The following is a 22,987-nucleotide window of genomic DNA, read 5'->3' on the forward strand; positions in this document are numbered from 1 at the left end:
TTCGTCCACCTTGAATATTATTCATGTTCTGGTTAAAAAAGGCCCTAATGATTTATGCTATACAACGTTTGACATGTTTGAACGAACGTAAATATATATTTTTCCCCTCGTTCATGAAGTGAAGTCCGGCAGGCTTAGATCATGTGCTAACAAGACGGAGATTTTTGGACATAAATGATTAGCTTTTTTGAACAAAACTACATTCGTTTTGGACCTGTGATACCTGGAAGTGACATCTGATGAAGAGAATCAAAGGTAATGGATTATTTACATAGTATTTTTGATTTTAGATCTCCCCAACATGGTGGCTAGTCTGTATCGCAACGCGTATTTTTCTGGGCGCAGTGCTCAGATTATTGCAAAGTGTGATTTCCCAGTAAGGTTATTTTTAAATCTGGCAAGTTGATTGCGTTCAAGAGATGTAAATCTATAATTCTTTAAATGACAATATAATATTTTACCAATGTTTTCTAATTTTAATTATTTAATTTGTGGTGCTGACTTGAATGCCGGTTATTGGAGGGAAACGATTTCCTGAACATCAACGCCACAGTAAAACGCTGTTTTTGGATATAAATATGAACTTGATAGAACTAATAATGCATGCATTGTCTAACACAATGTCCTAGGAGTGTCATCTGTTGGAGATTGTAAAAGGTTAGTGCATAATTTTAGCTGATTTTATGGTTTTGGTGACGCCTGTCTTTGAATTGGCACAACATTACACACAACTCTTGTAAATGTACTGTCCTAACATACTCTAAATTTATGCTTTCGCCGTAAAACCTTTTTGAAATCGTAAAACGTGGTTAGATTAAAGAGATGTTTATCTTTCCACAGGGTGTAAAATAGTTGTATGTTTGAAAAATTTGAATTTTGACATTTATTTGGATTCAAATTTGCCGCTCTTGAAATGCACCTGCTGTTGATGGAGTGCACCACGGGTGGGACGCTTGCGTCCCACCTAGCCCATAGAGGTTAACTGTTAACGATAGAGTTTTACCTTGTCCGCTCGGGGATTCGATCTAAAAACCTTTCGGTTACTGCCCCAACGCTCTAACCACTAGGCTACCTGCCGCCCCGTATCAGACGTTTAAAAAAAATTTAAAAACATGAGTTGGGACACACCCAGAAAAAAAAATTATTTGGAGGTGCTGACTAACAGCGAATAAACTATAAAAAATAAAGAGAGTCGCACACTCCATATATAAACTCCCAGTAATTTATTGGGTAAGTGATGCCGAAACGTTGGCGTTTTACCCAATACATTACTGGGAGTTGCAATATGGAGTGTGCGACTCTCTTTGTTTTTATAGTATCAGACATTTCAAACAACATTCCCAGCTAATGAGAAAACAGTCATGGTATTTAATTTAAGAGAATTGACTAGATTTAACAAGGCATCCTTGGGGCTTATTTGAATGGGCGCCAACGGGAGATTGAGGGATTTTAACATCCGTACCCTAGTACGACCCATGTGACCGCAGTGAATGTGACTGAGGGACTATGAAAATCACTAAGAATACATTTGTGGGCACCAATCTGTTTGTTTTTTAAAACCCTATAAAGTAGTCCAGGATTTTGTGACATTGGTAAAAATACGCTTGAGTGGCACGTTAGACATGCATTGTGGCAATTGTTCTGCCAATACCTCGGTATGACCTAACTTTTTAGTGCCCACAACTGTAATAATTATCATGATGATCATTAATCAAGTCAGGCATGTACTGCTTGGTACATAATGAAATCCTGGCACATTCACATCTGCTGTCTCAGCCACTGCCTGTCACCAAGGGAGTACCCCAAGGCTCGATCCTAGGCCCCATGCTCCTCTCAATTTACATCAACAACATAGCTCAGGCAGTAGGAAGCTCTCTCATCCATTTATATGCAGATACAGTCTTATATTCAGCTGGCCTCTGATTTTGTTTTAAACGCTCTACAACAAAGCTTTCTTAGTATCCAACAAGCTTTCTCTGCCCTTAACCTTGTCCTGAACACCTCCAAAACAAAGGTCATGTGGTTTGGTAAGAAGATTGCCCCTCTCCCCACAGGTGTGATTACTACCTCTGAGGGTTTAGAGCTTGAGGTAGTCACCTCATACAAGTACTTGGGAGTATGGCTACACTGTCCTTCTCTCAGCACATATCAAAGCTGCAGGCTAAAATTAAATCTAGACTATCGTAATCGCTCCTCTTTCACCCCAGCTGCCAAACTAACTCTAATTCAGATGACCATCCTGCCGATGCTAGATTACAGAGACATAATTTATAGATCGGAGGTTAGGGTGCTCTCGAGCGGCTTGATGTTCTTTACCTTCGGCCATCAGATTTGCCACCAATGCTCCTTAGAGGACACATCACCTCACTCCATACTCCTCTGTAAACAGGTCATCTCTGTATGCACGTCACAAGACCCACTGGTTGATGCTTATTTATAAAACCATCTTAGGCCTCACTCTCCCCTATCTGAGATATCTACTGCAGCCCTCATCCTCCACATACAACACCCGTTCTGCCAGTCACATTCTGTTAAAAGTTCCCCAAAGCACACACATCCCTGGATCACTCATCTTTTCAGTTTGCTGCAGCTGATAGACTGGAACGAGCTGCAACAAACACTCAAACTGGACAGTTTTATCTCAATCTCTTTATTCAAAGACTCAATCAATAACACTCTTACTGACAGTTGTGACTGCTTTGCGTGATGTATTGTTGTCTCTACCTTCTTGCCCTTTGTGCTGTTGTCTGTGCCCAATAATGTTTGTACCATGTTTTGTGCTGCTGCCATGTTGTGTTGCTACCATGTTGTCATGTTGCTACCATGCTGTGATGTCATGTGTTGCTGCCTTGCTATGTTGTCGTCTTAAGTCTCTCTTTAGGTAGTGTTGTGTTGTCTCTTGTCGTGATGTGCGTTTTGTCATATATTTATTTACATTATCATTCTTTTTTAATCCCAGCCCCTGTCCCCGCAGGAGGCCTTTTGCCTTTTGGTAGGCCGTCATTGTAAATAAGAATTTGTTCTTAACTGACTTGCCTGGTTAAATAAAAAGGTAAAAAAAAACAGGTTGTCTTTAACTATAGTACAGCACATCCCATTCTTTATGTCTCTCTCCCCGTGTCTCTGATTAATTGAGTGAACGCTCGTAGGTCCAGGACGGTACCTGTATGGCGATACTCTTTAGTATCGTGGCAAGGAAACAAAACACGAAGCAGATGTAACTTCTTTAGGAAAACAGCCCCGATGTTGGAAACAAACATCATTATGCTGTCATCCAGAGTCACATTTATTTATTTTCCAAGCTATACCTCACAATACTTTACATAACAGCAGGTTTTTACAGGACAAAATAGTTTGGTGTGCTTGGTGTTGCGATACTGGCATTGTCACAGCCCTAGAACGATGCCACTTCCATCATGTACCCACGCCTCTCCACCTCCCAAGTGTCAACCTCCAGCCAAGCACTGCAGGCTGGAAATGTGCTTACAGATTACATCTCGCAGTCTCAGCACGATACGTTCAGACTGTGCACAGACATGTGTAAGAGAGAGATGAACGGAACAGCGGGGGAAAGAAAGAGAAGACTTAATCATTTTCCCCCTTCCACCACCCTCCCTCCCTCCTCTCCTGGGCCAGCTCTGTCAGATCCACAAGTAAACAAAGGTCAAATTTGAGGTAAACGGAAGATGAAAAGACGAGGTGTGTCAGCCCAAGCAGGATTCGATCGCTGGGTGGATAAGTGCTGCCGAGAACAGATAACACTGTGCCAAGATGAATTATGCCCCTAATGCTATCTGGATGGGTAGCTTTCATTCATGTCATAGATGTACAGACATAGATGTACAGTGTGTCCAAGGCCTGTTGCCATAGACGCATCTTATTAAGATCGTGTAAATTCCTGTATATTCAAATTCCCCAGAAACTCCAACCGTTGTGTTTTGATAGGTATGTCTTTGCGTGTGTGGGACTTTCTCTTTCACCCTCCCATCTCTATCTCTCCTTCTCTTGATGTCTCACTCTCCCATTGCTTGTCTCTCTCTCTCCCTCCATCTCGCCCTCCCCTTTCCTCTCTGTTGGCAGAAGGAAAGCAGGATGAGGCTGTAAAAGCCAACAGTGGGCGGTGAAACAGTCTCCAAACACTTGCCTGGCAACACCCACATGATAACAAGCCACTCACTGTACCTGTTCTGGTGACTTAGCATTCATGTAGGTCAGAGAGCCACCAGCATTACAGGTTACTGAACTGCCCTTGTGACTTCTGTCCGAATTCTTAGCTGAGATCTAGGCTATGCATGCCCAGAAACACTTGCATAAATCATAGATTAATGTCAACTTGAGTCCCCCATGTGGATCTCACATTCAGATTTATATAAGGATTCGACCTATATAACTGAGGTCAGAGAGCCAGTTCCACTGAGGAGCCAAATCACATGGTGAAAGAGTCAATAATAGTCTCAGTGACAGAAACATGAGCTGCTCAGGTCTACCTGTGGCCTGAGGGGTGGCAGGGTTATTAGATATCCGGACCAGCACACAAACAAAACGCGAGTGCACTGTGCCGACTCTGCAAAACACAGTTTGCATAGGATAAGTGTCAACATCTCGGTCGAATGGTGTAAGATAAAGCTCCACTGGATGAGTGGTGCTCAGTATATCCTAATGTCAGTATGTACATGCACCTGTGTGACTGATATACGCCTGACAATGTCATTAGAGGGAACATAAGGATGTGGCCTTGTTGGATGTTGTAACTCCTGCCACGTCCCGTCAGAGATGTGTCTTGTGGTGTAAAAACGTCAACTGTAAAAACGAGCCATGGTGAATGAGTGTGAAACCATTAATTGGTATGTGCCATGTTCTTCTGTGGAAGAACCAATGAAGTGTTATATGATGAGTTTAGCGTGATATCCAAGCCTTGAGGAATATCGAGTGGTGTGTGAGGCTTGCGTGCCTGCGTGAATGTGTGTATTGGCATGACATGTCCCGAATCATGTTTAGGCTTAACACACATGCCCCGTAACCACGGCAACCCTGGCCACACAAGCAGCGACTTCCTTATCTGTAGGAGCCGGCCTGCATTGTTTTCTGTTACTGTATTTATTAGAGACCTGTTAAATGTGTATTATGAACGCAGATGGGAAGAGCTAGTAGCTACATGAGAGGGGAGCACGGATACTGTGGCTGATGTAACGCATCTAGCCATGGATCTATTGCGTTTCATCAGCCTCCGGTACCATTTCACCGCTCTCACCCTTTCATTCAGAAAGGGCATCGGCATCACCGCGGTGGAACTCATTAAGTGAAAGGTAGAAAAATCAGGGAACTACACTGGTAATGTTAACTTTTTCTCAAATCAGATTGTCACGTAATCTCTTCCTAAACTCATCTGTACTTCAAAACGTCCATGTAAACGAATGATAAAATGCTCGGTAGCCGTCTAAAACATGTTCAATTTCTTCCTATCCCTTCTATATTCTTCTCCTCTCACACTGTGTTCTCACAATCTCTCACTAAACAGAAAAAAAATGTGTCATGAGGCCAATGGTGAAATACGTGTCTAAGACAAATCCAATCCAATTGCAGTCCTATTAAATGCCCCTATTCCCCCTGTACTAGACCCCTTCCCATAAGACTCTGTCATGAATTCTATCACACTCCTTTTACCATCCCCATGATCCCAGTATTCACACAATCTCTTCCTGAAACCTTCTCCAACTAAAACCTTGCATCTAAACCAATGCTAAATTAAACCCCAGGTCAGTACTCACATAGGCGTCGGGGAAAGCTCTATACTTGGGCACCAGGTTCTTCTCTGGCTCTGGCTCTGGACTGAAGTGAGATCCTCCATGGACAGACCCTCCATGGACGGACCCTCCATGGACGGACCCTCCATGGACGGACCCCGTGTTGAACAGTGGTGAGTTCAGGCCTTCGTTACTGAAGCTCCTCTGCAGACCTAGACCAATAGAGCCCACAGAGCCCATACCACCCAGTCCCGGGCTGAGCTTGGACTGGGAGTCGTTAGAATTGGCGAACGACCTGTGGATGTCCAGAGATGAGCTTGTGGGACTGAGAAGGTTTCCGAGGGTAGAGGTGAAGCTAGGGAGGGGAGGGGGCCTGCTCATTCGAGAGTTGGTGTCTGTGTTGTTTCCGGTTAAGGAGCCAGACATCAGGGAGGAGAAACGGTCGTAGCGGACGGATGTTGAAGGGTCATTTCCGGTTCCGGCTCCAGATTCAAATCCAAGTCCGTTCCCGGGCCCACCGGCCATGCCCATACCAACCCCTGAGCTCATGCGGTCCTGGTTAGGCCCTATGTCCGGTAGGGAGCTCGTACGGAACAGAGAGGGCCGCTGGCCTGGGCTATGGGCCTTGCCGTTCTCCTGTGGTTGATCAATCGATGCTGAACGATAGCTGGAGAAGAGGAACGAGTTGTCCAGGCGCGAGGGTTTTGGAGACTGGTTGTTGCTCCCTCCGTTTAGTATGGGGGACGGCGAGTGCTCTGAGGATGAGTCACTGCCCAAGGAGCTCTTCCTCACGATGATGCTGTTAAGAGCCGAGCCTCGGAGTGGGAGGTTGAGGCTTCCACGGTTCAAATGGTGGTCCCCAGCCTGCTGCTCCTGCTGCTGCTGGAGCTTCATCAACTCCAGAGGGGAGCGCATCTCTTTGGGGGCACCCCGGTTGAGGCCCAGGTCTGCGGACAGGATGTAACGGTCGTTAGGGACCTCCAGCGAAGGCCCAGGGGGCACCTGGGGAGATTTGGTGTTGGTGGGGGTGGAGCAGGGGGCATCCTCCACGATAGGGGAAAGGGAGGAGAAGATGGAGGGGGAGGTGGTCCCACGCAGGCTCCTCTGCCTCTGGACCGGGATAGGGTTCATGCTCTTCAGGGTGTCCACCAGGCATTCCATGTCACTGTGATAGGGAGAGCTCGGGTCAGGGGTCATGGGAGAGGAAGAGGGGGAAGGGTCTGAGGAGGAGGGGTCAGGGAGCAGCTCCACAAGTGTGGCCTTGTACACCCCAGAGAAGAAGTCACTGCTGTCTCTGCTGTAGTCCACGTCGTCAATGGACTGACCCGCCGAGGAGAAGTTTGAGACTGGGAGCGACTGTTGATCACAGCCTGACTTTATCTTCTTTCCCACGGACTCTCCCGCCCTACTCTTTTGCTCTACCCCTCTCTCTCTCTGTCCTGCAGGTGCAGTGGCTAGCTCCTCCTCCTCCTCTTCCCACTCCCTCCTCCTCCCCCTGCCTGTTTCTGGCTCGCTACTCTCATGGCTCAGCCGAACTTCGCTCCTGTCGCTCAGCCAGTGACCGTTGCCGGGGGAACCGGGCATGTTCGAGGAGTGGGAGGACAGGCCAGGTTCCTGGAATGGCGGCCCGGGGGAGGTGATGTGTTGTTTGTACACAGGGAGGGAGGGGGACAGGGAGGAGTAGAATCCATTGTGCGTGGACACTCTTGACTCATTCGACTGAGAGTCAGAGCGCCAGGACACCCCTGTGGGGTCGAAAGTGGTTTGCACCCCCTCATACTGGTTTCTCCATTTGTATTCTGGTACAACTGGACCTAGGTCACTTTCAGTTCTATTGGGGTCAGTGATAGTGCTTTTACTGTAGTCCACACTGAATACAGTGTGGTCTGTGGTGTCATTGTCGGTGACCTGGGAGACTTTGCGAAAGTCCTGTTTTGGTTCATCCATGCCCTCGTGGGTGGGAGAGGGTCTTATAATGAGAGTGGAACGGTATAATTTCATCTCGCTGTCTGACTCCAGATAAGCCACTATCTGCTGAATTTCTGAGTCAGAGCCCTCAGAGTCTTTTAAAGCAGTACTGCGAACAGCTGAAGCATCCAGAGACCTAACAGGTAGGAGACAAACAGAATGGCACAAGTTAATAATAGTCATTGACCAATCATGGCAGTGTTTTAATTAAGGACTGTTTTGTCAAGAGGTGGTGATTATCTCGGCGAGCTATGGAAATCATAGAGGGGAACTTCAGGTATGCAGAATTGGGTGTACTGTAAAAACAAAAGTTAACAGAAGCTAGGCTACATGCTTCACCAGCAGTGTGTCAGTGGCTGGGTTTTGTGTCATTGATTGGGAAATGTAACAATGATGGCCCAAAAACTGTATACATCTTGTGTATAGTTAGTACATTAGTATTTGACAAATATATATTATACATTGTGTGGTGGGCCAATTTTCTTTCAGACTGTCCAACCTAAAATGTATACTGGGACGCAAAAAATAACTTACACACATTGCAACAATGTTTAACCAGAGATTAGTTTGTGTTTACAATGTGAATGAAGAGTTGCTGAAAGCTAAAGGTTACTTTAAGTCAACAGGTTTCAAATGATGCCAGGCCAAACCTACTGTGATACTACTGTGGATGTAACTATTTGTTAAATCCCCTTTGAGCTTCAATGTCACAGGTTTACGTGACAATTTGAAATGAGTCACTATTTCGCCATCGCCTTGAAAATGTGCAGAGAACTCCAAACAAAGCATTACAGGTACAGTCACTTTTGAATCCCAGTACTATTCCACATGACTCAAATAACCGTTAACAGCTATAGTGATTACTGTTCTGTTACAGCTCTCTGTGTTGGGAGGTGGCATTAACTAAAGTTCCCTACCTACTCTTCGCGCAAGGCACGGGGGGATTCCAAAAGCACTGGAGGTCAAAAGTCAAGAAAATAGCACTGTGTTGTGATAACCTTTCCACAAACCTGTAGGTGTACAACCTGAGCTCTCTCATACAGTACCAGTCAAAAGTTTGGACACACCTACTCATTCAAGGGTTTTTCTTTATTTTTCAAAATGTTCTACACTGTAGAATAATACTGAAGACATCAAAACTATGAAGTAACACATATGGAATCATGTAGTAACCAAAAAATATGTTAAATCAAAATATATTTTAGATTCTAGCCACCCTTGATGACAGCTTTACACACTCTTGGCATTCTCTCAACCAGCATCACATGGAATGCTTTTCCAACTGTCTTGAAGGAGTTTCCACATATGCTGAGCAATTGTTGGCTGCTTTTCCTTCACTTCAATTGGGTTGAGTTTGGGTGATTGTGGAGGCCAGGTCATCTGATGCAGCACTCCATCACTCTTCTTCTTGGTCAAATAGCCCTTACACAGCCTGGAGGTGTGTTGGGTCATTGACCTGTTGAAAAACAAATGATAGTCCCACTAAGCGAAACCCAGATGGGATGGCGTATCGCTGCAGAATGCTGTGGTAGCCATGCTGGTTAAGTGTGCCTTGAATTCTAAATAAATCACTGACAGTGTCACCAGCAAAGCACCCCCCAAACCATCACACATCCTCCTCCATGCTTCACGGTGGGAACTGCACATGCAGAGATCATCCGTTCAATTACTCCGTCTCACAAAGACACAGCGGTTGCAACCAAAAATCTAAATTTGGACTCATCAGACCAAAGGACTGATTTCCACCAGTCTAAGTCCATTGCTCGTGTTTCTTGGCCCGAACAAGTATCTTCTTATTATTGGTGTCCTTTAGTTGTGGTTTCTTTGCAGAAATGTTACCATGAAGGCCTGATTCACTCAGTCTCCTCTGAAAAGTTGATGTTGAGATGTGTCAGTTACTTGAACTTTGTGAAGCATTTATTTGGGCTGAAATTTCTGAGGCTGGTAACTCTAATGAACGTATCCTCTGCAGCAGAGGTAACTCTGGGTTTTCATTTCCTGTGGCAGTGCTCATGAAAGCCAGTTTCATCATAGCGCTTGATGGTTTTTGCAACTGCATTTGAAGAAACGTTCAAAGTTCTTGACATTTTCCGGATTGACTGACCTTCATATCTTAAAGTAATGATTGACTGTCGTTTCTCTTGGGCTATTTGAGCTGTTCTTGCCATAATAACTTTTAACAAGACACACCTGTTGTTAATTGAAATGCATTCCAGGTGACTACCTCATGAAGCTGTTTGAGAGAATGCCAAGAGTGTGCAAAGCTGTCATTAAGGCAAAGGGTGGCTACTTTGAAGAATCTCAACTATAAAATATATTTTGATTTGTTTAACATTTTTGTTGGTTACTTCATGATTCCATATATGTTATTTCATAGTTTGATGTCTTCACTATTTATTCTACAATGTAGAAAATGTAAAAAATAAAGAAAACCCCTGGAATGAGTAGGTGTGTCTAAACTTTTGACTGGTAGTGTATGTCAAATCAAAACAGATGCCAGATGTGCATTCCTCATAGGTCACTGTTGCATAATTACTATGTTTTGAAGTATGATTAATATGGTTTTAAAAGACGTGGTAACACTTTAATTGGATAGTCCATCTGTAGAATGCTCTACAGACAATCTACAGACTAGTCATGTGGGAATCCAAATCAAACCTGGTCCTGGGGACACAAAGGGTTGCACTTTTTTTCCCCCCCTTCCTAACGCTCACACACTTCATTCTTCATTTGAAAATCAGGTGTGCGAGTACTAGGGCAAAAACAAAAATGTCCACCCATTTGCGTCCTAGGATTTTAATGCTCTGAACTAGCTCACCTGATTCATGTAGTCAAGGGGCTTGATAATTAGTTGACAAGTTAGCTCTGGTATAGTTAGAAAACCCACAGACCATTAGAACCACTGACTTACGATCAGAAGCAGAAGCATTTGATTCCGTGTTCAAACATGCAGGGTCTCTCTCCAGGGACAGGTACAAATAGACAGATTCAACATAAAGTGTACAATATGCAAACTACTAGAGACAAGTAGAGTGTCAAGTCAGACGTAAGCGTCCTATCTATGTGTTCCAGGCTAAACAGCAGTCCTTTTATGAGTCAACAACGAATGTTTACCTATCCTCACAACTCCTCTCTAATTTCATACTACCATTTTGGAAAAATTTGACAGCACATCACTACAACAACGTCATTCCGTAGGAGCGTATTTCTTTTTCTAAACTATTTCTTTATCCAACTTCTTTCCAGTGTTTTTCTTGGTAGCGTGCTATGGCACTTCTCCATCCATCCATTTCAGCAGGTAGATCAAATCATCACAACAACTGCCCCCGGGGAAGACAGAAGGGCTGAGCTACCACATACCACTGCACCTCTGCTGGAACATGCAGCTTTAAAGAGCGACTGCCCCTAAAAAGCAACTTCTCGTTTTTTTTTTTAAACGGCCTATGTGTCATTGGTATGAGTCAAATATTTATTCCAGTGTCAAAGTTTAGTATAATGTGTAAATAGGATCATTTTGGTCATAAAGTCAGTCTCGTCCAAAACTAAGATTTATGAGACGATAGGAAAAGATTGTATGTCAAGGAATGAAGGGTACCATAAAAGTTTTCTATGGGTTGGGTTTATTTTAATCCTGCCCACATGCCCTCAGCCGGCAGCACCCAAGTAATCATCAATTCGGAGCGCAGCTGCATGCGACCTGATCGTAATCCCCATGGTCAATTTGGTTTGACATCCCTATGGGGCTAGTTAGGGAGCATTAGTCAATGATGTACATGGGACTACATTTTAAAAAGGTCAATAGGTCAACTTCGCCACGGTCGCACACCAGCCGGCTGAGGCTAACTTGGCTAACTCTTCACACCTGCGAACACACACAAGAGACACCCGCATCAAACCACACCCCGAAATCAACTCCCGTTTGAATTCAATCATGGCTGCTAGCATTTCTTAAAGAACCAAATCTAAAATAAGGCCGAATCAGGAAGTGCAGTTGCCCTTTAAAATGTCAAATCACACACACACACACACACACACACACACACACACACACACACACACACACACACACACACACACACACACACACACACACACACACACACACACACGCAGACGGAGTGATCCCAGGAAAATAACCTGTCCCTCAACATCAATAAAAAGGAAGGATCTTATTGTGGACTACAAGAGACAGAAGAGGGAGCATGCCTACATCGTCATCGACGGGGACGCAGTAGATGGGATCAAAAGCTTGAAGTTCCTTGGCGTACACATCACTGATGACCTGAAATGGTCTCACCACACCGACATTGTGGTGAAGAAGTGCAACAGCGCCTTTCCTGTGGCTGAAGAAATTTGGCATGGCCCCTAAGACACTCATGAACTTCTACAGATGCACCCTTGAGAGCATCCTGTCGGGAATATATCGCCACCTACGATTTTACTGAGTTACAGTTCATATAAGGAAGTCAGTCAATTGAAATAAATGAATTAGGCCCTAATCTCTGGATTTCGCATGACTGGGAATACAGATATGCATCTGTTGGTCACAGACATCTTAATTATTATTTTTTTTAAGTAGGGATGTGGATCAGAACCAGTCAGTATCTGGTGTGACCATCATTTGCTTCATGCAGTGTGACATCTCTTTCGCATAGAGATGATCAGGTTGTTGATTGTGGCCAGAGGAATGTCCTCTTCAATAGCTGTGCGAAGTTGCTGAATATTGGCGGGAACTGGAACATGCTGTCATTCACATCCCAAACATGCTCAATGGGTGACATGTCTAGTGAGTATGCAGGCCATGGAAGAACTGGGACTTTTTCAGCTTCCATGAATTGTGTACAGATCCTTGCGACATGGGGCCGTGCATTATCATACTGAAACATGAGTTAATGGCGGCAGATGAATGGCACGACAATGGGCCTCAGGATATCATCAGGGTCTCTCTGTGCATTAAAATTGCTATCAATAAAATGTAATTGTGTTTGTTGTCCACAGCTTATGCCTGCCCCATACCATAACCCCACCGCCTCCATGGTGCTCTATGTTCACAACGTTGACAAACCGCTCACCCACACAACGCCATACACGTGGTCTGCGGTTGTGAGGCCGGTTGGACGTACGGCCAAATTCTCTAAAATGACGGTTGGAGGCTGCTTATGGTAGAGAAATTAACATTCAATTCTCTGGCAACAGCTCTGGTGTTCATTCCTGCAGTCAGCTTGCCTACTGCACACTCCCTCAAAACTTTAGACATTTGTGGCATTGTGTTGTGTGAAAAACGGCACATTTTAGAGTGGCATTTTACTATCCCCAGCACAAGGTGCACCTGTGTAATGATCATGCTGTTTAAATCAGCTTTTTGATATGCCACACCTGTCAGGTGGGTAGATTATCTTGACAAAGGAAAAATGCTAACGGGGATGTAAACAAATGTGTGCACAAAATGTAAGAGAAATAAGCTTTTTGAGTGGATGGAACATTTCTGGGAACTTTTTTTTCAGCTCATGAAATATGGGGCCAACACTTTACATATTGCGTTTATATTTTTGTTCAGTATAGTTTCTCTTGTGTAAATTCCCCTTGTGTACATATGTATAGATTGCATTTTGATACTGCTACAGTGCTATTTGGGTTGTTAATTGGATTTGTCCGTCAGTCCTTGATTTCTTGCCTTTTTTTCCACTCTTTTCTTTTTTACATTAGAATTGTTTGACATTTGACTGCATTGTTAGGAGCTAGTAACAGAAGAATTTCATTGCACTGCTAAAACGCTATGTAAAATCTGTACACGACAAATAAACTTTGATTTAGAACATGTTCGAACTGAAATGTTGGGACCACTAGGACTTTTTTTTAAACTTTTTTTTCTCTCATCTATGCTGTCTGAAGGGTAAGGTGGAGGAAGGCTTTGCGGTCTAAGGAAGAACACGAATACCCACACACACTCTTTGCTTGTTCTTACATTTTAATAGCAATGCATCAATCACTAAGAGATTTTAAATCAGGCTTAAATTCAGCAGCATTCCAACTGCTGTTGTGCAGGTATTTATTTTCCTATGGCAGTATTTTTTACCCTGGCTGCACCTGTGGATGTTTTTTGTGTATGTACTACAGTACTTTTGAATTAGGGCCCGACTGTCTGCCTCCACATTCCACACAGATCTCCCCACGCTCTGGTATCGCGTGCACAGCTGTTCCTAGGTGTACATGCAGAGTTCCAATGCAAATTTAGATTCAGAGTTACAGAGCAACACGATCCATTGGGTTCTGCCATGACGATGTTTGAAACCGCCACTACTGTAGCTAAACATCCTGGGATGTATAGTTTCAATAAGATGATACATTTTGCCGACATTACTGATGTACAATCTCCGGTACTTTGGCGACTAAAAAAAATATTTTTTAAAACCTCTTGCTTTGGGCTGATGTGTCAATGTGTAGTTTACACATGTATTATCTATGAGCGGAATTACGATTTTACCTAAATTAGCCACAAAATCCTTAATTTGAAAGAAACAGTTTTCTTGAAGCTGTGCCGTACAATTTTCCCCTCATTTCCCCCCAAGTGGGCCAGCCCCTAGCAATTAGAGTTCTAGCCAATGAGTTTCCGCCCTGCGCATTTGAGTGACAGCTAGCAAGTGGCCTGCCCAGCGTTATCCAATGAGGTTACAGGGCGGGCCCAATGGCTCAGTGGACGCAGCAGAGAGAGAGCAATGACGTGGGGCACATATCATCTATTTTGGGGACCACTTTTGGCTCGTGATTTACCATTCAAAACTACTGGCTAAAAAGTATACCAAAGTACCGGAGAATCTCTTTAACTTGTCACTCACGGCTGACTGTTTTTCTAACATGTTTTAGTGGCGAGGGGTGTGCCTCCTATAATGGAGGTGTTCATCACAGGCCAAAATTGTCCTTTTTAATTACAAGTAAAGAAGTGTTGGTTTGATATATCTCTTTTGAAAGTGTTGCCCTCATGTGTTGAACACCCATCATTGCCCATGGGTAAAACGATAATGTTTGGGGCGCAGTATGCTAATCAAGCTATGTCCTTAAATGTGCATTTGTTGTCAATTGTTGACTTTTCTTGAAATTCTACCTTTGGCATGTTTCTGATTATTGCTTCCATCCTGGTATTCATGAAAGAAAATTGAATGTCATCGAAAATCTAAGTTGGTTCGTAGACAAAGAATGGATGGCGCCAATGACAGCACCAGATGATACAGTGTCAACAGACATTTGGCCCTCCCGAATCCCTGTAGCAAGGTGGCCTCCAAGTCCGAAACACTTTATAGGTGATCATTGAGGGTTATTCCTTTAGTTTAGCTTTCACCTAGTGTTAACATGTCTGTCCATCAGAGCTCCAATCTCATACAAGAGGTGGAGGTTTTGTCTATTGGCAGATTATGACACCACTTCCTAGTTCATAAAAGAGATGTTGGACAGAGTGCAGCATACTCTACCATCGAGGACCTATATACTAGGTGGTGTCAGAGGAATGGCCCAAAAAATTGTCAGACTCCAGTCACCCAAGTCATAGACTGTTCTCTCTGCTACCGCACGGCAAGTGGTACCGGAGTGCCAAGTCTAGGTCCAAAAGGCTCCTTAACAGCTTCTACCCCCCAAGTCATAAGACTGCTGAACAATGAATCAAATGGCCACCCAGACTATTTGCATTGACATCCCCCCCTTTGTTTTTACACTGCTGCTACTCGCTGTTTATTATCTATGAGTAGTCACTTCACCCCTACCTACATGTACAAATTACCTCGACTAATCTGTACCCCTGCACACAGACTCGGTACCGGTACCCCCTGTATATAGCCTCATTATTGTTATTTTATTGTGTTACTTTTTTTATTTCTATAACTCCATTTTCTTAACTGCATTGTTGGTTAAGGGTTTGTAAGTAAGCATTTCACGGTATGGTATACATCTGTTGTATTCGGCGCATTTGACAAATAAAATGATTTGATTTGATTAAAGCAGAGGCTAGCGAACCATTTTGTGTCCTGTGTGACTTTCTAGAAACTGCCTACATTCACACAAGCTGACTCTTTCTATTTTTCACCCTTATATACAGTGTAGAGATATATCTTAGTGATATTGTAATAAGTAAGTGGACCACTGCATTCTTAACTCAACCATATGTATATGCCACCATCTTGTGGGGTAGCAGGAAACAACAGCAGATATGTTTATTTTTTATTGAACCTTTATTTAACTAGGTAAGTCAGTTAAGAACAAATTCTTATTTTACAATGACGCCCTACCCCGGCCAAACCCTCCCCTAACCCGGTCAATTGTGCGCCGCCCTATGGGACTCCCGATCACGGCCGGTTGTGATACAGCCCGGGATCAAACCAGGGTCTATAGTGACGCCTCTAGCACTGAGATACAGTGCCTTAGACCGCTGCACCACTTGGGAGCTGGGAAAGACAATGGGAAAGACAACAACAAACAGACAACACTACTTACAGAAGGGCTATTCAACTGGTGGCCCGCGGGCCAGATCCGGCCCATTTATTAATTTCTACTGGCCCTTTGATAAATTCTGAACATTAATAAAAGAACTGCAAAAAAACACTATGGTCCTGGTCTACACTGAGTGTACAAACATTAGCTTTCTCCATGACATAAACTGACCAGGTGAGTCCAGGTGAAAGCTATGATCCCTTATTGATGTCACCTGTTAAATCCACTTCAAATCAGTGTAGATGAAGGGGAGGACAGGTTAAAGGATTGTTAAACCTACGAGACAATTGAGACATGCATTGTGTATGTGTGCCATTCAGAGGGTGAATGGGCAAGAGAAAATATTTAAAGTGCCTTTGAACGGAGTATGGTAGTAGGTGCCAGGTGCACTGGTTTGAGTTTGTCAAGAACTGCAACGCTGAAGGGTTTTTCACCCTCAACAGTTTCCCATGTGGTTTTTAGAGGCTTCAAGAGCCTATGTGGTATGTTCGACTAACTTTTTATTTCGTTTTGACATTTTTCTTTTCAGAGGGGGTTAGAGGTAAAAACATTTTTTTTTTAAAGAAATGCATATAAATAAAATAACCCTGACGCGTTCCCCATCCCTTCCCATCCTACACAGCAACCAAAGTTGCTTTTCAGTCCCCTCCCACCCCTCCATCTCCCCTTAAATTCCCCCCCATACCACCCCTCGACCTTGGGCTTGAAAGAAACAAATGTATGACAAATAAAAAACAAAGAAAACATTGACATAATTAGACCCTTTACTTTGCTGAAGCACATTTGGATGCGATTGCAGCTTAGTCTTCTTGGGTATGACGCTACAAGCTTGGCACATCTGTATTTGGGGAGTTTCGATCACTCTGCATGTCCTCTCAAGCGCAGTCAGGTATTTTCAGGTCTCTCCAGAGATGTTCTATCAGTTTCAAGTCCAGGCTCTGACTGAGCCACTCAAGGACTTTCAGAGACTTGTCCTGAAGCCACTCCTGTGTTGTCTTGGTTGTGTTCTTAGGGTTGTTGTCCTGTTGGAAGGTGAACCTTCACCCCAGTCTGAGGTCCTGAGCACTCTGGAACAGGTTTTCTTCAATGTTCTCTGTACTTTGCTGTGTTCATATTTCCCTCAATTCTGACTAGTCTCCCAGTTCCTGCTGCTGAAAAACAAACCCACAGCATGATGCGGCCACCACCATGCTTCACCATAGGGGTAGTGCCAGGTTTCCTCCAGATGTGACGCTTGGCATTCATGCCAAAGAGTTCAATCTTGGTTTCATCAGACCAGAGAATCTTGTTTCTCATGGTCTGAGAGTCTTTAGGGGCCTTTTGGCAAACTCCAAGCGGGAGGTCATATGCCTTTTACTGAGCAGTTGCTTCCGTCTGGCCATAAATGGCCATAAAGGCCCAATTGGTGGAGTGCTGTAGAGATGGGAGAACCTTCCAGAAGGACAACCATCTCCACACAGGAACTCTGGAGCTCTGTTCTTGGTCACCTCCCTGACCAAGGCCCTTCTCCCCCGATTGCTCAGTTTGGCCTGGCAGCCAGCTCTAGGAAGAGTCTTGGTGGTTCCAAACTTATTCCATTTAAGAGTGATGTGTTCTTGGGGACCGTTCATGCTGCAGAAATGTTTTGGTACCTTACCCCACACAATCCTGTCTCGGAGCTCAACGGACAATTCCTTCGACCTCATGGCTTGGTTTATGCTCTGACATGCACTGTCAACTGTGGGACCTTATATACAGGTGTGTGCCTTTCCAAATCATGTCCAATCAATTGAATTTACCACAGGTGGACTCCAATCAAGTTGTAGAAACATCTCAAGAATGATCAATGGAAACAGGATGTACCTGAGCTCAATTTTGAGTCTCATAGCAGAGTCTGAATTCTTATGTAAATAAGTTAATTATTATTATTTGCAAACATTTTCTAAAAAAACTGTTTTTACTTTGTAGATTGATGAGAAAATAAGGCTGTAACGTAACAAAATGTGGAAGTCAAGGGGTCTGAATACATTCTGAATGAACTGTGTGCTGTGTGTGTGTGTGTGTGTGTGTATATATATACACTGCTCAAAAAATAAAGGGAACACTAAAATAACACATCCTGGATCTGAATGAATGAAATAATCTTATTAAATACTTTTTTCTTTACATAGTTGAATGTGCTGACAACAAAATCACACAAAAATAATCAATGGAAATCCAATTTATCAACCCATGGAGGTCTGGATTTGGAGCCACACTCAAAATTAAAGTGGAAAACCACACTACAGGCTGATCCAACTTTGATGTAATGTCCTTAAAACAAGTCAAAATTAGGCTCAGTAGTGTGTGTGGCCTCCACGTGCCTGTATGACCCCCCTACAACGCCTGGGCATGCTCCTGATGAGGTGGCGGATGGTCTCCTGAGGGATCTCCTCCCAGACCTGGACTAAAGCATCCGCCAACTCCTGGACAGGCTGTGGTGCAACGTGGCATTGGTGAATGGAGCGAGACATGATGTCCCAGATGTGCTCAATTGGATTCAGGTCTGGGGAACGGGTGGGCCAGTCCATAGCATTCCTCTTGCAGGAACTGCTGACACGCTCCAGCCACATGAGGTCTAGCATTGTCTTGCATTAGGAGGAACCCAGGGCCAACCGCACCAGCATATGGTCTCACAAGGGGTCTGAGGATCTCATCTCGGTACCTAATGGCAGTCAGGCTACCTCTGGCGAGCACATGGAGGGCTGTGCGGCCCCCCAAAGAAATGCCACCCCACACCATGACTGACCCACCGCCAAACCGGTTATGCTGGAGGATGTTGCAGGCAGCAGAACGTTCTCCACGGCGTCTCCAGACTCTGTCACGTCTGTCACGTGCTCAGTGTGAACCTGCTTTCATCTGTGAAGAGCACAGGGCCCCAGTGGCGAATTTGCCAATCTTGGTGTTCTCTGGCAAATGCCAAACGTCCTGCACGGTGTTGGGCTGTAAGCACAAACCCCACCTGTGGACGTCAGGCCCTCATACCACCCTCATGGAGTCTGTTTCTGACCGTTTGAGCAGACACATGCACATTTGTGGCCTGCTGGAGGTCATTTTGCAGGGCTCTGGCAGTGCTCCTCCTGCTCCTCCTTGCACAAAGGCGGAGGTAGCGGTCCTGCTGCTGGGTTGTTGCCCTCCTACGGCCTCCTCCACGTCTCCTGATGTACTGGCCTGTCTCCTGGTAGCGCCTCCATGCTCTGGACACTACGCTGACAGACACAGCAAACCTTCTTGCCACAGCTCGCATTGATGTGCCATCCTGGATGAGCTGCACTACCTGAGCCACTTGTGTGGGATGTAGACTCCGTCTCATACTACCACTAGAGTGAAAGCACCGCCAGCATTCAAAAGTGACCAAAACATCAGCCAGGAAGCATAGGAACTGAGAAGTAGTCTGTGGTCCCCACCTGCAGAACCACTCCTTTATTGGGGGTGTCTTGCTAATTGCCTATAATTTCCACCTGTTGTCTATTCCATTTGCACAACAGCATGTGAAATGTATTGTCAATCAGTGTTGCTTCCTAAGTGGACAGTTTGATTTCACAGAAGTGTGATTGACTTGGAGTTACATTGTGTTGTTTAAGTGTTCCCTTTATTTTTTTGAGCAGTGTATATATTTACACACACAGTTGAAGTCGGAAGTTTAAATGTATTTGGCTAAGGTGTATGTAAACTCAGTTCTTCACAATTCCTGACATTTAATCCTAGTAACAATTCCCTGTCTTAGGTCAGTTAGGATCACCACTTTATTTTAAGAATGTGAAATGTCAGAAAAATAGTACAGAGAATGATTTATTTCAGCTTATATTTCTTTCATCACATTCCCAGTGGGTCAGAAGTTTACATACACTGAATTAGTATTTGGTAGCATTGCCTTTAAATTGTTTAACTTGGGTCAAATGTTTTGGGTAGCATTCCACAAGCTTCCCACAATAAGTTGGGTGAATTTTGGCCCATTCCTCCTGACAGAGCTGGTGTAACTGAGTCAGGTTTATAGGCCTCCTTGCTCGCACATGCTTTTTCAGTTCTGCCCACACATTTTCCATAGGATTGAGGTCAGGGCTTTGTGATGGCCACTCTAATACCTTGACTTTGTTGTCCTTAAACCATTATGCCACAACTTTGGAAGTACGCTTGGGGTCATTGTCCATTTGGAAGACCCATTTGCGACCAAGCTTTAACTTCCTGACTGATGTCTTGAGATGTTCTTTCAATATATTCACATAATTTTCCTACCTCAAATGATGTCAATTAGCCTATCAGAATCTTCTAAAGCCATGACATCATTTTCTGGAATTGTCCAACCTGTTTAAAGGCACAGTCAACTTAGTGTATGTAAACTTCTGACCCACTGGAATTGTGATACAGTGAATTATAAGTGAAATAGTCTGTCTGTAAACAATTATTGGAAAAATTAGATGTCCTAACCACCTTGCCAAAACTATGGTTTGTTAACAAGACATTTGGGGAGTGGTTGAAAAACGGTTTTAATGACTCCAACATAAGTGTATGTAAACTTCCTACTTCAACTGTATATATAAATAAATAAAACAAACTGGTTTTGTATGTGTGGGGCTTTAGCTGTTCTTTACAGACTCAAATATATTTGTCCAGGCCTCAATTGTTCCTTGACTAGCGCAATTAATTCTCGCTGTCGATAATTTGAATGTTATAACTTTAAATAGTAACTGTATTCTCTAGTTAAATAGGAGAGAGTGAGGTGGTTGCCATCTTAGTCAACATTTTTAGTCATCTTCTCGGATTTTGATTGAGAGATTCAAGGTGCTATCATCGTTAACTAGCATAATAGATCGAAAACATTGAATATTTAAATTCATGCACTTCTAAATGAATTGTATAACTTTGACCCAGATATATTTAACTGCAGAAGCATTTGACCCAGAAGCATTTAACTAGCTAACCTTTTTAGCTCCCAGTTACATTGTTATTCAATTCTTTTTCAAAGTGTAGTGTACTTTGTTTAAGGGATATATCAGTGAAGACCACCTCTTCCAGGGCATATCTCTCTCTATACTAGAGAAATTAGAGAAATTAATTCAAAGCATACTTCCTTCGGACTGGAATTTGGCATTGTCTGATTTTACACCTACTCATTCCAGGGTTTTTCTTTATTTTTACAAGGTAGTTACCTGGAATGCATTTCAATTAACAGGTGTGCCTGGCTAAAAGGTCATGAGGAATTTCTTTCCTTCTTAATGTGTTTTCAACCACCGTGTCTTTGAGAGACAGAGTAAGTGAACGGATGATCTCCGCACGTGTGGTTCCCACCGTGAAGCATGGAGGAGGTGTGATGGTGTTTTGCTGGTGACACCGTCAGTGATTTATTTAGAATTCAAGGCACACTTAACCAGCATGGATACCACAGGATTCTGCAGCGATACACCATCCCATCTGTTTTGGACTATAATTTGTTTTGAAACGGGACAATGATCCAACACACCTCCAGGCTGTGTAAGGGCTATTTAACCAATAAGGAGGGTGACGGTGTGCTGCATCAGATGACCTGGCCTCCACAGTCACCTAACCTCAACCCAATTGAGATGGTTTGGTATGAGTTGGACCGCAGAGTGAAGGAAAAGCAGCCAACAATTGCTCAGCATACACTACCGTTCAAAAGTTTGGGGTCACTTATGTACAGTCTCTTCCTCACCTCCCTCTTCCTCCCCTTCTTCCTCCTCCACCCCCTCTTCCTCCCTTTACACTTCCTCAAACAAGAAATGTCCTTGTTTTTGCAAGAAAAGCTACTTTTTTTCCATTAAAATAACATCTAATTGTTCAGAAATCCAGTGTAGACATTATTCATGTTGAAAATTACTATTGTAGCTGGAAACGGCTGATTTTTAATGGAATATCTACATAGGCGTACAGAGGCCCATTATCAGCAACCATCACTCCTGTGTTCCATTGGCACATTGTGTAGGCTAATCCAAGTTTATCATTTTAAAAGGCTAAACTACGTAGTCCTAAACTACGTAAGTCCTCAACTGGCAGCTTCATTAAATAGTACCCGCAAAACACAAGTCTCAAACTAGAGGTCGACCGATTAATCGGAATGGCCGATTAATTAGGGCCGATTTCAAGTTTTCATAACAATCGTAATCTGCATTTTTGGACACCGATTATGGCCGATTACATTGCAATCCATGAGGAGACTGCGTGGCAGGCTGACTACCTGTGCAGCAAAGAGCCAAGGTAAGGTGCTAGCTAGCATTAAACGTATCTTAGAAAAAACAATCAATCTTAACATAATCACTAGTTAACTACACATGGTTGATGATATTACTAGTTTATCTTGCTTGACCTGCGTTGCATATAAATCGATGCAGTGCCTGTTAATTTATCATTGAATCACAGCCTACTTCGCCAAACGGGTGATTTAACTAGCGCATTCGCGAAAAAAGCACTGTCGTTGCACCAATGTGTACCTAACCATAAACATCAATGCCTTTCTTAAAATCAATACACAAGTATATATTTTTAAACCTGCATATTTAGTTAATATTGCCTGCTAACATGAATTTATTTTAACTAGGCAAATTGTGTCACTTCTCTTGTGTTCTGTGCAAGCAGAGTCAGGGTATATGCAGCAGTTTAGGCCGCCTGGCTCATTGAGAACTGTGTGAAGACCATTTCTTCCTAACAAAGACCGTAATTAATTTGTACATAATTATGACATAACATTGATGGTTGTGCAATGTAACAGCAATATTTAGACTTATGGATGCCACCCGTTAGATAAAATATGGAACGGTTTCGTA

The 22,987-nt window shown here is 43.6% G+C and overlaps 1 protein-coding gene across 1 annotated transcript in view; it reads right to left on the reverse strand.

Annotated features, from left to right (window-relative positions):
* LOC106588493 (uncharacterized) overlaps nt 1–22,987 on the reverse strand; it is a 72,062-nt gene that overhangs the window by 24,491 nt on the left and 24,584 nt on the right. Inside the window, exon 4 of the mRNA XM_014177585.2 lies at nt 5,769–7,848. Within this exon, the coding sequence (XP_014033060.1) occupies nt 5,769–7,848 (2,080 nt within the window). The remainder of the gene's footprint in view (nt 1–5,768; nt 7,849–22,987) is intronic.

This window comes from Salmo salar, chromosome ssa27 (genome assembly GCF_905237065.1).
Source record: "Salmo salar chromosome ssa27, Ssal_v3.1, whole genome shotgun sequence".
NCBI classification, from domain to species: domain Eukaryota; kingdom Metazoa; phylum Chordata; class Actinopteri; order Salmoniformes; family Salmonidae; genus Salmo; species Salmo salar.